At 39.9% G+C, this 15981-nt stretch overlaps 1 protein-coding gene across 2 annotated transcripts in view; it reads left to right on the plus strand.

The window, feature by feature from the left end:
• The window catches only part of BEND5 (BEN domain containing 5), a 911380-nt gene continuing 895399 nt past the window's right edge, over positions 1-15981 (plus strand). The window contains exon 1 of one of the 2 annotated variants that reach the window (XM_027683052.1): positions 1-57. In XM_027683052.1, coding sequence (XP_027538853.1) covers positions 15-57 — 43 coding nt within the window. In that variant the 5' untranslated portion in view covers positions 1-14. Of the gene's footprint in view, positions 58-13723; positions 14093-15981 lie in introns of those variants that run through there. The other variant, XM_027683053.1, reaches the window with a different exon arrangement.

Raw genomic sequence — 15981 nt, forward strand, 5'->3', positions numbered from 1 at the left:
GGGGGGGTGGCGGGATGACAACAAATATGGCGGAGAGGAGCAGGACGGCAGAGACGGGTCAGTGCCAGCCGCAGTCGCCTGGGCGGGGGGAGAGGGGGAGCCCCCCTTCTCCAGGGGCTTCTGGCGGTAGAGGGGGCCTGGCTCGCAACTGAGTGCGGAGACGGAGCCCTTCTCTCAGGGGAGAGGGAGGGGAGAGCCTCTGGCCGAGGGCACTGAGGTGACGAAGGGGCCGCCGCAGAGGCTCCTGCCCGGGAAACTGTGGCGAAGGGCAAGGCCCCTTCCCATGGGGGGGTGAGGAGCGTCTTCCCGGGGAAGAGGTGGTCATGGGGAAAGCTCTTTCAAGCAGGGAGAGAGGGAAGAGCCCCCGGCGCTCCAGCCCTGCCTGAGGGGGACTGATCCGCTGTGGGCTGGAAGGTGCGAGGGCCAGAGCCCGGCTCACCCGGCCGGCGCTGCGGGGCTGAGCCCTGGCTGGGCGGAGAATGATGGTGGGGCAGCCTGTACCCTGCTCCATCCTCCCGCACTCTGCTCCATCCTCCCGCGCAGGGGCGAAGGTGGCGGTGGCGAAGAGCAGAGCAAACTGGTGGTGCAGAGGAGCTCCCCTCACACAAGAAACAACCGCCTGCTTTAATTAGGATGAAAAAAAAAATTCGTCAAGACACAGGTCCGGAACTGAAAGTGCAGCACAAGGCTGATAGCTCGGGGGTTGACCTCCAGATGCTGCTTGACCTGTCCGGGAGGTGTAAAGTAGCCGGAGGCTGCGGAGGGGCAGCGACCAGCACCCCTGACAGCTCCCATGCCTTACTCTTGTTATTGAGGATTTCTTTAAGGAAAGTGGCAAGTGTTGTTCTTCCCATTCGGAATGTATTAACGATGGCTTTAACTGTGTATATGAAGATAAGTTTGTCTGTGAAACTGAAGTTTTGTGTTTCCTAATAAATGTGATAAGGACCTTCTAGGTACGGGGGTCTTTCCTGTTCTAACAAAACACAGTGAAGATCTTTTCCAACCCACATGAAAATAAAAGCCCCCAAAATATATTATGAAAATTAGAGATATTAACATTTGGAAGATGAAACAAAGATAACAGTTTTGCTGAATATTTAATATCCCACAGCACCACACATAAATTATCTGCGTTCCTGGACCAGAAGTTCGTTTTCCCAGCCTGCTGTTAGTGGCTGTGCTGCTGCTTTTCAACCTCAGAAGTGGCTCCAAATGAATATGCATTATCCATAGAACTGATTTTGGATTTTTGGGCCACTTAAGGTGAAAAAAGTGATAAGTATGTGAAATGCTGTTGTGTTCTGGGAAACAATACTACAGAGTCTGCATCTAAATGGTTTGGCCATACGGTTCCTGAATTCCCTGTGTTCAGCCATGCTGTTTACGAACCCCTGAAACCACACTGTGAAGTTTATTGTACATTGAACTTGTCCATGAGGCAGGTGATTATTTGCATCCTCTGTGTTGTGCAACACTACTGAACACAGCTGATCAGCTCTGCCTGAGCTGTGAATCAGGGAACAAATTTCCAAGTGGCCATTTGACTGTGTCACCTTTGCTGCCTATTACTGCTGCCTGTGCCCTTGTCATAACTTTAACATGTACTGTAACTTCATACTGTTTCCAGATTAACTTACTCTTACATTGTGTTCTCTGATGTATTATTTGAACCTGCAGCCTTACAATATTTTTATTTTTAACATTGCCCAGAACTTTTTCTACTTGTAACTGCTGCAGCTGACTAATGAGTGATTTTCTCATAAATGTTGTGCTGAAGTCATGTTTAGTTGCATGTCCTGATACACGGTCTGCTTAAGTTTTGCAATGTTTGTCTGGCCATTTTGCAAGTTTAATTTGAAGGTCCTTCTGTTTTGGAAAAAACAGATAAGGAATTAAAAATATGAAGAACCACAAAGACATGAAAAAGACCCAAAACTTTCAGAGAAAGGGAAGCAAGCTGGTGATCTTGGCCCATTTTTAAGGAAGGACATGAAAAGTAGGCTGTGAGGAAAAAAGAAAGATGGGGTGATTTGGTTTTTTTTCTGACTATCAGCTGACACTAAAGTGACAGGCAGATTCTTTCCTTGGGAAATCCTCCAAAGAACCTTTTTTGTCCCCTTAGTGCCAGGTGACACTGACACTGTTACTGAACACATAACAAAAGTGGGCAACATTCTTGTACTTGATGCCTCCTGACTGCTTCGTGTGTCTTCATCATATGCCAGATCTAGACCAGTCTTTAGGAGATGAATCTAGCTCTGGAACCTGCATTTTGCACAAGTGCAAGAAGAATGAATCCATTACAGAAGGACTGAACGTTGTTCAAACCATATAAATCAATTTAGCCATCAGCTTTTATAATACTGTCAGGCTCAGTGTTATTTTCTGTATCATGGTTAAAGCCAAGCTGTGTATTTCAAGTAAAATGGGACTGAATAGGGAAGGTGGATTATCTCACACCTGTCTACTACAGAGTTCATATTCTGCTGCTATCCTTGCTGGACTAGGCAGACATCTGGTGTAATCCATTAAAATAGTTTCTGTGTTCTGATGTTTGATTAGAGTGCTGCAAATCAGCTCACTTTTCTCTGTTAATCAATCATTTTGCCATTGTAGTTGGCTCCGTAGTCCTACCTGCTTTCTTGAAGCAGCTCAAATCAGCTTTTTTGCAGTAAACCCTGAATTTGTATGCTTTCCTGTTTGGGTTTCCAGGCTCTTCATGTCTCGAGCTGGGAATCCAACTTAGAAGCAACTTAAATCTTCACAAATGAAGTCTCCAGGAGAATGAGAGTCATTAAGTCTAGTTAGTTACTTTCAGGGGCTTCTTGGTTTTACTTTCAGTTGTTCTGCTTAGCTCGGCGTCTTAAACCTTTGGAAGATACAGGACACAGCAAGAAATCCAGTTTGGTTGCTTCTTCAAAACCAGATCAGTGTTATTTTTCCAATTCTGTAGCGAACAGGACATTATTAGCTTCATTAAGGAAGTTTTAGGATTAGGTCAAAGTGAGAACAGAATGCCTGTATTTGCAAAATTTTTTGACCCATGAACCAGATGAAAGTATTTTAAAAATTGGAATTTCACTAATTATCTCATTCTCCCCAGGTTTCTGTTCTAGGCATCTGAATTACCTTCAGAGGACTTGCTTCTAGAGGCCTGAATGATCAAAGGGTGCAGGTTATTTCTGAGTTCTGTAATAGTTTTCTATCTAAGGCAACTGCATATTAGTCTGGATTGACAGTTCTAATATGTGTTATTCCACAGTTGGTAGTCATTTTGTGGATATTAGTATTTCTCATATTTCATTGAGTCATCTTGACTGAAATCATAGTGAAAGCAAGAAAAGGCATTTACTCACAGTACTGGACAGGACATAAATATATGTTTTTAGACCAAAGATCCTTGTTATCGGAATAAACAGGTTTCCAGCTGAATGTGTAGTTTTTTATGTTTATTTACATGTCATGATGGGTACCTTGCAGAGTGATGTGAAGTCACATTTCATATTAGGAATGGTTAGAATTTTCAAAGTGTTCACAGCTGGGCTGTGACCTGGCTCAGGGAGGAAAGCTGCAAACCAGTGTTGAATGCTGAAGCCCCACTCAAAGCTTGGGTAGTAATTAGTGTATCTAAACACTTAGTGTTGAGATCATTATTTCAGAGATCTGCAAGTGGAGAGGCTGATAGAACAGCTGTGTAAGTTCTGCAGTGTTTTCTAATGGATTTTAATATGATAGTGCTGAGCTGGACTGTTTTAAAGACAGTTTTTGATTATTCTTTTGAAAAAAAAATTGTTATTCTTTAAAAAATATTTAATCACATATGACATGAAAACATTCTAGTATCAAGAACATACTGCTTTCTTTTAGGGTAGCCTTAATTGTTAAATAAAAAGCTGAACTAAATAAGAACCTGATTTATTTGTCTTTATAGGCTTTTTCGATAACTGGAACTTCTGATTCACTGGATTTATCATGAGGAAATTAAAAATAGGGGAAACCAACTAATTACTTGAACAGTATTATTTAATTTTGGTCTTTAACATGAGGAGGTTTCCAACGTCAGTGGAAAACTCTGTGGGGACTGTGGGGACTGAGCCCAGCCTTGCAGATGTTCATACACCAGAAAGAGCTGTTTGCAGTTGTTTATAAAGTGCTGCAGGATGGATTTGTAAACAAATCTAGAATGTGTTTTGTTCAACAAAGACATTTGCCATTACTGATAGCATCAGTACAATTCAGCCTGAGCAGTTGGAAGTCCAGGGGACATGAGAGAAAGGTTTGTTAGTAAATTTGAGGCGGTTTGTAAGACCATAAACTACTTCAGTGTTTAGTGCTTAAGTTGAAATATTTGTTCAAGTTCTATATAGAAATTAACTCTCCTTGCTGCAGAAAAATATTATAATAATCATTAGGCTCTCTTGCCAGTAGGCTGATATTCAACTAATTTCCAACTTTTTTCAGTTATCTGGTAGAAACAATCCCCACTAGAAAAATCCGTCGAAGAAGAGCTGCTAATATATTTTTGGTACTTAGGGCTTTGATCATATTTCTATTATATAATTTACCATATAAGGAGACCTGAGAAATACTAATGAAGGCTTAATACAGCCAGAAGATATAATTTCTGAAAAAGAAAGAAACAGGAGTGTGTTGGGTGTTCCAGCTGCCATTTCTGAATGGTTTACCATTTCCCAGCCATATTTCAAACAGTTTTTTCTTTGACGAATAATCAAAGCTTTGAAAAGTTACTTACCTCAAGCCTCCCAACATTTTTTCTTTCAGTGAAGTTCAAAGCACCCTATTAATTATTAGCACTTGTGAGAGGAGGTTTTTGAATTTGTAAAAAGTAAAGTGAGACATATTGAGAATTTTAATAGGTTTTATACTGAAATTTGTAAAACAAGTTTCTGGAGGTTTCTTTAGTGTGGCTGTCACTGTTTTTAGTAGGCAAAAGTCTCATGGAAGAAGCCAGATTAACCTCAGAATGCATTTATATGGCCTATATAGCATTTTCGGGTTTGGAACTTGAGCTTTATAGATTTAAAGCTCAATAAAATAGGTTTTAAAGTCAGCTTCCCGTGTTACAATGGAATCAGCTTGAGCTCCACATGGGGCCACTAACAGGACTGGGACACTTGGATCTGCAGCACCAGCCTGCTTTCCAGGTGGGACACCTCACACAGTACCTGTCAGCTTCCACAGAAGAACTGGACAACTTGTCTACACTGGGAAGTTTTCCTTCCTCCTGTCCCTCTTTCCTCCACCAACACCTCTTTAGGGACAGAAGTCACAGAGGGAAATGACTATAGTAATTGTTACCTTTTTTGTCTTGTTTTTTTTTTTAATAAAGACCTGGGGTACCCTGGTAACAGAAAGCAGCGACACCCAGATGTAGGAGCTGCTGGAGGCTGTGGAGAGGAGTTTGGTACAAATATTTCCTGATGTCACAGATCCAGCTGTGCTGCTTCTATTCCTGGTGGTGCTGCTGGATGCAGCTCCAACAGACCCAGCTGGGTGTGCACATGGTGCTACATCACTCTTGTTTCTGGAGGATTGATGTGATTCTACAGAAACCAGCTTAGATTTCTCGAGTAATCCCCCAAAGTACTTGGCATGCAGAGCCTTGATGCACAATTGCCATGTTTAGATTGCATTGTACCTGAGATAATAAGTTCTTCTAGGCTCAAGCTGTGTCTGCAATTAATCTATAAGAGCGGTAAACCAATTTACAATTAATTGAGAGTTGGTTATAGGCACACATCAATGTGTCCCATATCCCAGCTTCCTCGTGACATTGTCCCCACAATTCATTTTCTTAACTTTGCCACAGAGGCCAAGGCTGTGACTTAAGAAGTGTTGTATTTGTTAACCTTAGATTTTTACATATGTTTTTTGAAGTAATTTTACTATTTGTATGTTGAAATGGTTTGGAAAACTGCTCTCTCTCAAAATAATAGTGGTAATGACTTCAATTTCATTTTGTCATGAGCTCTAAAATGCAGGATGTGAACTTTAGTATTAAATATAGATCTCTCCTCCTGCAAATGTTTGACATTGAATTTGATGTATATATGTGTATAGTAAAGGATTTTTGTGATTGGTTCTGTTTTAGGATAAGTATATATTAAGAGTACAGATTAAAACTTACACATTCTGATACATGTTTTCTAATATAAGTATGTGTCCCTGTTCTCTCAGTATGGTAAACTGTCTGATTTCATAATTTCATTGTGGCAAAAATCAAGCAAAGAAAAGGGGGCGGGAGGAGAAAGAAGTTGTCTTAAATTATTATTATTAGATTAATAACCTCTCTATTTCATTTACTTACTAATTCCTAGAACTATTTACTTAGCAGTGGATCTCACACTCAGGAGTGAAGACTGGCAAGATTTTCCTTTTACATTTTGTTTCATAAGCACCTTGAAAGATGGGTTGAATTTAAATCTCCACAAAAGCAAGTGGAACATCAGTTCCCGTGAATCACCAGCAGGAATCCATTCCAGAGAGAGCCCCTTTGGATTCATTGCAGGTCTGCTGATATGTTCTCATCTGCAATAAGCAGCAAAGTTACTGTGTGATTTCAGTAAACTTCAGTGCTGGGTAACCTGTCAAGTGACTGTCACGTTTTCCTGCATTTCGAATGCAGATGAGGTAGTATCATGCATTTGATTAGTGAAAAATTCCTCAAATAGCCTATACAAATCCAAAGGCAGCAGCATTATTTCATGGGAACTGTCCATGTGAAATAGGATTGTGAGATAAACTTGCCTCTGTACTACTTACCTACACCCAAAGTCTGTGGTACTCCAGGATAACAGATGTTTTGTAACTGGGCACAAAACCAGTTTGTCTACTGGTTATTTTATTTCTGAGCAGTACAAATGATCAGTAATTTGGTCTCAGAGGTTTCTCTGTGTAAGCCTTCTTGAAGGTGCAGTTTTGGCTTGTGTTCTGAATATTTGAAATACTTTGTATGCATTTCATATTCCCATAAATATTGTATCAACTTAGTATTTGCTTAGTTAAAAAACTGCTGAATATGCTGTATTAGTTAGTAGTGTTCTCTGTACTTCAATTCCTGTTGTTACATTGCTGATGCAAGAGAGTTAATAGATCAAGTTTGGCTTTGCTGGCATTTTTTATGTTAGAAAACAGAAATTCTGAAACAATATTTAATTTTTTTCTCTACAGGACCTAAACTTTGTGAATAAAATAAAACACTGCAATGATCTAATTATTTGATATGAAATACTAGATTATGTTAAAACTTTCTTAAATAAAGGGTAAATTCAGCAATGTGAGTGGGCAGTGCTTGGGTAAAAGAAATTCTGAGTGATTTAAAATACTTTCTGGAATGGGCTGTTTTGGAAAGTAGGGGGAAAGATGCTATGAAAGGATTTTTTTCAATGAGTAATTGTAATTATGGCTGTAATTAATAGTGTAATTGATTTCAACAACCTTGGGGAACAAATTATTCCAGAAGTAGTCCTAGAATCCCCAAATTATTTTAAATATGTAGGAGTCAAAAAGAGTTTAACTCAGAAGTGAAGAAACAAATTGCATCTCAAACTACTGTTGGCTTAAATTGACTGGCAGAAGACATCCCTTCCCCTAAACAACAGGTAAATAGGGAGGAAGAGCCAAGGAAAAACACAAGTTTAACCCAAAGATGCCTGAATTATGGTGTGTAATACACAGGGTGGAAATTGTCCATAAACTGAGGGTGCCCAGTTTTCAGTTCCCACACTGCCAACAAGAGCCCAAGCAGCTCCAGCAGCATGGAACTGCCTCTCTTCCAGTCCCTTGTGAAACACAAGGTCTTGAGGAGAAGATGGTGCTATGCAAAGCTGCTGATGTGTTTCCCCACAGGATTTTGTGCTCCCTGGATCCCTCATGGAAGGCCTACTTCCCCATGGATAAAAATTCATTATCATAAGGTTGAGTCAGGAGTTGAAGTCTCCTTCACTTGACTTAGTGATAATCAGATATTAGGTTTTAATTTGGACAGGTGCATCCACAAGAAATTTACAGTAGGAACACTTTAGATATCAGAAAATCAAAATACACGAGAACACCTTTTTTCCAGTTTTGTTGGTAATACGAGCTTTTGCCCTTACCAGATATTTCCTCCACAGCAATTCCAAAGCCTGCACTTACCTGCCTGCTTTGACTCGGTATTTTTTGCAGGTCACATGCACTCCTTGTCTTTGGGAAATCAGTTGTGTACTGTCGCTATGGAGGAGAGTTTCCCCAGCTGAAGTTCTGTAGTACCACACAACACATCTTTAACTCTCCAGTTCTTTTCCTGCCTCAGAATCTGTAGACACAGAATTTCCCCTTGCATGGTAGGAACAACCCCAGAAAACACTCCCAAAAAATTCACCCTTCAACTGGTGTTTCAGCATCTCCTCTCATTCACATTCAGACCTAATTCTCTGAGCCCTTTCTTATTTCCTGGAAAGGGTGGACTTGCTGATAAACTTACTTTTTTGCAGATGCAATTCTGAGGACTAATTGAGCTCAGTAGCTTTTTTCTCTTCTAGCTGGGGATGCATGTTATGTACCATATTTTTGTTTACAGTTTATATGTTTTATGCTTTTGTTTGATCTGTTTTGTATTTAAAGTATTGCTTCTATAGCAACTGTTGCATCATGTGATATCTTTGATATTATCAAGATGCCAAATACTTGTTAAAGAATAAATCAGTATATCAGATGAAATTCACTGATTCTTACAATGTTTTAAAATAAATATCTTAGCTGTTAATGCATTTGGTACTACTGTTTTTTTCAGTATTTTTTTTCATTTCTGGTAAGTATTCTAGTGGATAGGTTAGAGATTATAAGTACAGTGAAAAGGCAAATGGATTTTCTTTTCTTGCTTACTGAGTTCAAAGCATTAAATACTTTGTTATTTTAATTAGGAAAATTGTTCATACCTTCTTGGACATTTTGGGTTTCACTAAAGTGATACAAAAAATTCCATTGCCATTTGTCTCTGACAAGAAGGTATGTCCTTGGAGACAGCCTACATTGAGATAATAAGTAAATTATCTTGGAGTAAAGCTTGGAGTCTTGAAGTTATGCTTTTGGCTTAAATTTGGAAACAAATAAAGGTGAAACAAATGCAAGTTCACAAAAGTTGACTTTTTTTCTTCTCTTGTAAACTCGTAAGAAAAAACCAGCCACTGGAAGTGAGGAGTCACATTGTGCAGAGCAGTACCTGTCTGCCAGGTATCTGCAGTTCAGCGTTCTTCACTAGATTTTGGACAGGAGTGTGGTTGACCTTGGATTGAGAGCTGTATCTCTCTCTGGATCTCATCCTTTTTTAATGGACCAGGCACTGGAGATTTCTCACCATGTTTTCACACTTGACCAACCAGTAGGTCAAGCCAGTCGATGGTTTAGTTTTGGTCTAAGCACCTTATGAACCTTTTTGTCCCTGCTTACCTTTGAGCATTTGGGCAAAGTGCTCTTTGTGGTACCACCGAGCCTTCCGTAGGGACCCCATGTGACATCTTTAGTGATCATTTTCCTTTGACATGTTTGCATATAAGAACAAGACTTTTTCCACTCTCAGCTTTGACAGAGACATTTCTGCCCCACCTTCTGCTAGAGTAAAGCAGTTTGGGTACATATATCTAAAGAAATATGAGATATTTAGATCTACTTATGCCTTCTAACCTGAAATAAAAAGTTAATGGTGCATTAGCTACAGAGTATTGGTAGGAAGGCTGAGAGGATATGTTGTCTGGTAGCCTTTGTGGAAAGAGAAACTTGTGCAATAAAAGTAAAAACCTGAACAATAAATTACAATGTTTCCTTCCTATTATGCAAAAAACCACAAGCTTTTTCAAGTCCATTGCAGTAAACTTGCAGTTTAATTCTCCTGAGTACTTTCAGAACCTTTGCAAAGCTTAGAATTTACGTGATAATCTCTGCTAAACTAGAGAGCATCTTTATTTTGCTTATTTTTTTGAATATGAATATCATTTCACAGTTTGGAGACAGACCTGACAAGCAATCTGCTGGTCAAACAGTAGCAGGAAAGTAATTAAGAGGCAATTACTTTAAAGATGCTTTATCTCAAGTTTGATTTCTAAATAACAACACGAAGTTACTATTTTTTAGAACTAGACCAAGCTGTAGGAGAATGTCTCATGATAATCAACATTTTCCTTGTTCTGCTGGACCTTTGAAATAGGTGATGGTGACAGAACGGGCACAGTAGCCAAATGTAAGGCAGCAGGTGTGGTTGGTACCACGCTGGGTATTGTCTCAAAGCCTGGCATTTGCAGTCTTAATGTAATTTTCTCCCTTTCTTTTCAGATGACAGTGCCTGTGAATTAAGCATGTCTCAGATTGACAGCACTCTGCAGTATGTTTAGATTCGCAGGGTCATGCCCAAACCTTGCTTCAGAATACATGGCTGTGAAGATCAAAATGACAGTTGTGTTTTCTTCTTTTTCTTAGCATTTTTTATATCATTGGAGCTGGAATTCCGGGTTCCTGACTGCTGCTGCTCGTAGGATTTTTAGAATGGCCATAGAGCATTCAGATCTCATGGCAGAAATAACGAATCTTCCTGAATATCAATGTTGCTGAAGCCTAGGGACAATGATATAAAACTTTTTATAAAAAAAAAATCAAAGATTAGGAGACCATAATGAGCTATTAAGACTGTATATTTATACAAATGCTATAATTTAAAAGAATTTAGATAAAATTACACTGTTTGCAGTTTTCAGGTTTGTGGAGCAGACACTATTTCTGACATAACCTCATAAGTGCTACTTAGCCAGAGTGTGAGTTGAGTAGTGTTCATCTAGGGACTTGTTATTTTTAGGAGATAACAAGAGTTGCTGTTGGTCATCTGAATGATTTTTGTTTGTTGCAAACTGTATTGAAAGTTCAGATTCACTTCTTTGTATGGGTTTACATTAAAAATACTGCTCAAGGCTGATGGAGCCCTTCGTCAGGATACCTGGCAACTTTTCTTGGTCCCTGCATGATGGGAATCTGGGTATTAGAACTTTACACTATTGATGTTTTCAATAGCAAAATGTATCCTAATTTTGCTCTAAAATAAGGATCTTGTGACAGAGTGTGAGGTGTCTTGATGACATTTGTAATATTTAAAGAAAGACTTCTACAAAGCTCACTTGCAGTTACCACATCTTTTCATGTTACCTCACCTTTCTAATTATCTCTCTTCATTAGGCAGTAGGTCTAATTAGAAGAATGATGCAGGTTTTCCAGGCAAATTCACTCTATTTTTCTATGTCTGTTTTAATGTAGCTGTGCTCTCCTACCTAATGTAGCATGAGGGTAGCTGCTGGCTGCTGACTGTGGATTCCGAGCTTTGGCACATCTGGAAGCTGAGCTCATTGTTTACCCAATTCAAAGAGTAACTATTACTTACTAAATATGTACCTTCCCCTGGAAACTACAGTTCTTAAAGAAAAGGTACCTAAATTTGCATGATGTTTATTGCAGCGAGTACTGATTTCAACTTTGCCTAAATGAAAAAAAATGCTGGCTTTACCCTTTGAATTTAAGAATGGCAAGAAGCTCTGTAAGCTTCCAAACTCTTCCACCTATGAACCCTGTAACTGATTCTATTCATTTTCACTAGTTTGATGTGAAATACATCCACAAGGACAATAGTGATGAATGCAGATACCAGAAAACTCTGTCCAGGTTATATTTTAAAACCTTATATACTTACAGAGATTTCAGGCACCTACAGATTTTATACCTGATAGAAAATTACCAGCAAAGTTTAATACTGCAGTAAAAGTAAATCCTGGGGATTTGCTGGAGCCTCCTGGAGTTTAAGCTATGAAGAATTTTACTAAAATAGCTATGTTTCTTACAACCTGTAAGAAAAATAATTGACAAAATAAGACCTCCAGTCTGAGACAATTTCTTTGCTAAGTTTTGCCTTTGCTTGTCTTATCTAACCTTTCCTTTCAAAGGAGAATCTGCTCTCCTTAAGTGGAATGTAGGATGTACTTCAGTTAATTCTCTTCTTTCAATTTGTCTCGGGTTGAGGAGCTATTTTGCTTCCCCACAAGGTTCTGTCATACATCTTCGCCTTCAGTCAGGAAAAATCTGCTTAGGGCTCCCCACTTGTGAGGACAGTAGCTCTGTGTTGGCCAGAGGGCTGAAGGCCAGGGTGGCATTGTCTCCATCCGAGGATGGTGATGTATCCCCAGCAACACTCGCCGCATCTGCCGAACAGCCAAGCGTGAAGCTGTGTTTTATAACCCAGCCAGGCAGCAGCGCAGGCTCTATTTCAGGCAGTGGTCTGGCCTTTTCTTTATCACCCAAGGAGAACATGCCAGAAGGGACAGAGTGCTGTTGTGCTGTATAATAACGTGAGGTTCAAAGGCTGCAGCTTTGCACGTTTAGAGATTAAAGATAATATAGCTGGAAATATAACAACAGTACGTTCTGAATATTTAAAGTGCTGTGTAATAAAGAACATGCAAGGAGAGATTAATATTGTTAAAGGACTATGAATTACAGGCTAGTTGATGATTTTATTCTCATTCCTGAAGGCTACATTAGGTCAGGAGGAGCAGATGGAAACTTTTTGCTGGGACACAGTTACTTGACAGCTTCCTTCTGCATCATGTGAAGGCTCCATTGGCAGATTTTCTAATTTGCCAGGGAGATGTAGCTCTCTCTTCTGCCTTCTGCCTGCTTTTCCTACACTGTCTTATGGTGGCAGTGTTATGAATGTAATTTTTTCCAGTTTCTTCATCTTTAAGTGGTGTTTCCCAACTATCTTTCACAATTTATAAGAAGCCTATTACTTGTAGCTGAGATGTAAAAGGGAACATTTACCAGGAGGAGTTCAGTCTTCTAACTGCTCTACTCAGATGACTCCCTGCCTCCCGTTCTTTCACTTTGGTCCCTGGCAGCTCAGGTACTCTTGGTGGAAATCTGCAGGTTTTCCATTAATTTTTCTTTGTTGATTCTATGTGTTGGATTGCAAACAACCTGACTGATCTTAACTGCCACGGGTATATGGGGGCTCTTAATCAAAGTGGCACTCAAGTGAAACTGAGGAAATGATTTTCCTCTGGCTGCTCCTCTGAACTGCAGGTCTCATGATGCAGAGGGATGAATTTTATCGAGTGACAGGATCATGGCCATGCAGATACACAGATGCCCCACCCAGGTCTAAGTTGGCCTCCGGTGTTACAAGGCTTTAAGCAAGTTGTATCAGGATTCTGGTAAAAAACATCCAGCTAAAAATACCATAAGTAGCAATTATACATTTAAAGAAACCAATTTACATGCTGCAGATTGCTGTCTGTGGGTAATTATTCAGTCTAAAACAAATAACCTAGAGGTTGCAAATAATAATTTTGCTTAAAAAATAATAGCATGCATTATTTAATGTCTACATTTTTGTATTATGATAAAGTAAGAAGTGGTCTAAATTCTCTTTGTTCTGTTGTACTAATTCTCGAAGAGAATGAGTTTCAAATTTCTTCCCTGGGAAGACTAGGGATTTATGTGCTGAATGTTGACCTGGATATACATATTTTTTAATCTGGGATTTATATACCTGTGAATATATATAATAGAAAGCCTGACAGACCCTTTAACTGTGGTGTCACTAATACATTGATATAATTTGTTACTTCAGCTAAGGTGTTTTGCCTCAAGAGGTGGAATACTTTTATATATGGAAAGGTCAGTTTTAATTAATAAGCTGTTTTCATCATTCAGGGCCAATATGAATTGCTTGTAACATTTGTGTGAAATAGTTTTCAATATAAAAATAAAACAAATTGAGCTTTATGTCACATTTATCATCCCCCATAACCCATTTAAATGTCAAAAAAATCACTACAGACCAAAAGTCTATTTCTAGAAGCCTTAGTAGCCCTATTTATCAGAGTGAAATAAGATATTATCATCCCATTATCCCATCACATGCCTTCTGCACTTGAAGACATATGCATTTCTTCTAGTTTTCTGTAACACTGAAAATAGTTTTTCTGTTGTTAAATATTTGTCCAAACAGTAAATAGTGAAGAAAATGCTGAGCCAATATCAGAGGAATGAACAGGTAATTATATTAGCATGTATTTCTTTCACTATAAATGCATAATATAATATACAGTTATTAACTTACTTTCTTGTACATTTCTCAAATGAAAAATACAATTAGTGTTCATCCATCCCTTTTTGGAAATGAATTTTTTTGCAGATTACAATTTGTTAGTATAATTTTACTGTAAAGGACTGTAGTGGTTTGAACCAGGTTTTCCCCCTGAAGCCAAGAAAGTGGTAACCCCCAGGGGGTGGTGACCCTTGGGGTTTGACCCAATCAGTGCTCCTGCAAAATATAAACATATCTCTAGACAGGAAAAGAAGAGGTTGTACTTGTTGTTAGAGGAAGGAGTAGCCATGTTGTGAAAGCCACGAGGAAGCAGGGGGCCAGTGAGCCCCCTCTGGGGGGGCCTCGGCCCCCCAGCCCCCAGCTGGGGTCATAGAAACTCGGAAACAGTGTTAGACTGGACTGAGGTCTGTGACTTGAGAAGCTGAAGGAGTTTTCTCCACCGCGAGTGGGCAGACGGAGCAGCAGTAGAGACACCAGTGTCCGGGAGCAGTGGCAAAGAGCCAAGCAGATAAGAAGCAGCAGCAGAGTTGGCGAGCAGGAAGACACAGAGATCTCTGATGGAGAGAGACAGAGAGAGAGTTTGGGTAAGAACTAAACAACCAAAACTCCCCAAACTCCCTGGAGACTCCTCCGAGAGAGAGGAGGATGATCAGACTCACTTGAAAGAGTCTTGGGGTGCAGTATGCACTGCAGAGAGGAGCTAAAAAGCTCAGGCCTCCTGAGAGCTAAGCCAGGACGGCCAAAGGAATGTGTGTGTGTGGGGTGACCTTCGCCCCGCCCCACTGCTGCAGCTTCAGAGAAGCTGGCAGCCATCTTGAGGCAGAGCACAGAAGTTCTGCAAAGGGGCTTGATTTCCCCTGAGGATACCAGACCGTCACAAAGGCTTCTGCACTTCGTTGATATGACTGTGGTGGAGCAACCTTTGTCTGGGGTATCGCAGCCCACAGAAAGACCCTTCGTTTGCGTCGGGGGGCCGAGAGAGACTTGGAGACTCCCTCGTGTGTATTGGCCAGGATTCAGCCAACAACTGCTTCATGAAAGATACAGAGAGCCACTGCCTCTAGTGAACTGCTGCTCAGAGACTGGAAGGGGTCTTTTCTTCTTCTTCCCTCCTGGACTTTTATTTGGAGGGAGAAGAGATTTGGCCCATTGTAAATATTATATGTCATGGTAGAGATAGAGTTAAGATTGTATGTAATGTATTATACTATTTATTTATGTGTACAGTCTTGTAATATAATTCCCTTCCCCCCATACTGAGTCTTGTGTTTTTGTCTGGAAAACCCATCTCACACTGGGTTGAGATGTGGGAGGGGGGCTAGGAATCAAGAATTGGATTTTGGGCTCTAAAACCATGACAAGGACAAAGCTTTCAATGTATATGCTACTGATATATTTTGACAAAAATCATGCCATTGTATAGAACATTTGTGTCCTTATATATTTTATCATAAAATAAACTTCACATTTAAAAAATTTTCTTTATTTAAGTTCTTTCTGTGAGTTTTGTGTCCTGAGCAAGCAAGGCTCAGATATTCACATGCCTCCATGGGTGAATGTCTCTTTCTTCTAATAATTCTAAAATTTCAAGTATAAGTTGGATTAAACAGTCTCAAAGGTTCTAAGTTCATTTAAGATGCATGAAAATAGGCAGCAGGATGGAGGAAAAAGATCCCATTAATGCTGATAGCGGAAAGATGCTTCTGAGGATTGCAATAAAATAAGAAGCTGGTGAGGAGTTCAATTCCAGGGAATCCGTGCAGGATTTAGGTGCTAGAGAGCTCCCACCAAAATAAGTGCCTCCAGCTGAATATCAGAGTATTGCATCGAGAGTG

The sequence above is a fragment of the Neopelma chrysocephalum genome, unplaced genomic scaffold, assembly GCF_003984885.1.
Source record: "Neopelma chrysocephalum unplaced genomic scaffold, ASM398488v2 Primary Assembly neopelma1_64, whole genome shotgun sequence".
NCBI classification, from domain to species: domain Eukaryota; kingdom Metazoa; phylum Chordata; class Aves; order Passeriformes; family Pipridae; genus Neopelma; species Neopelma chrysocephalum.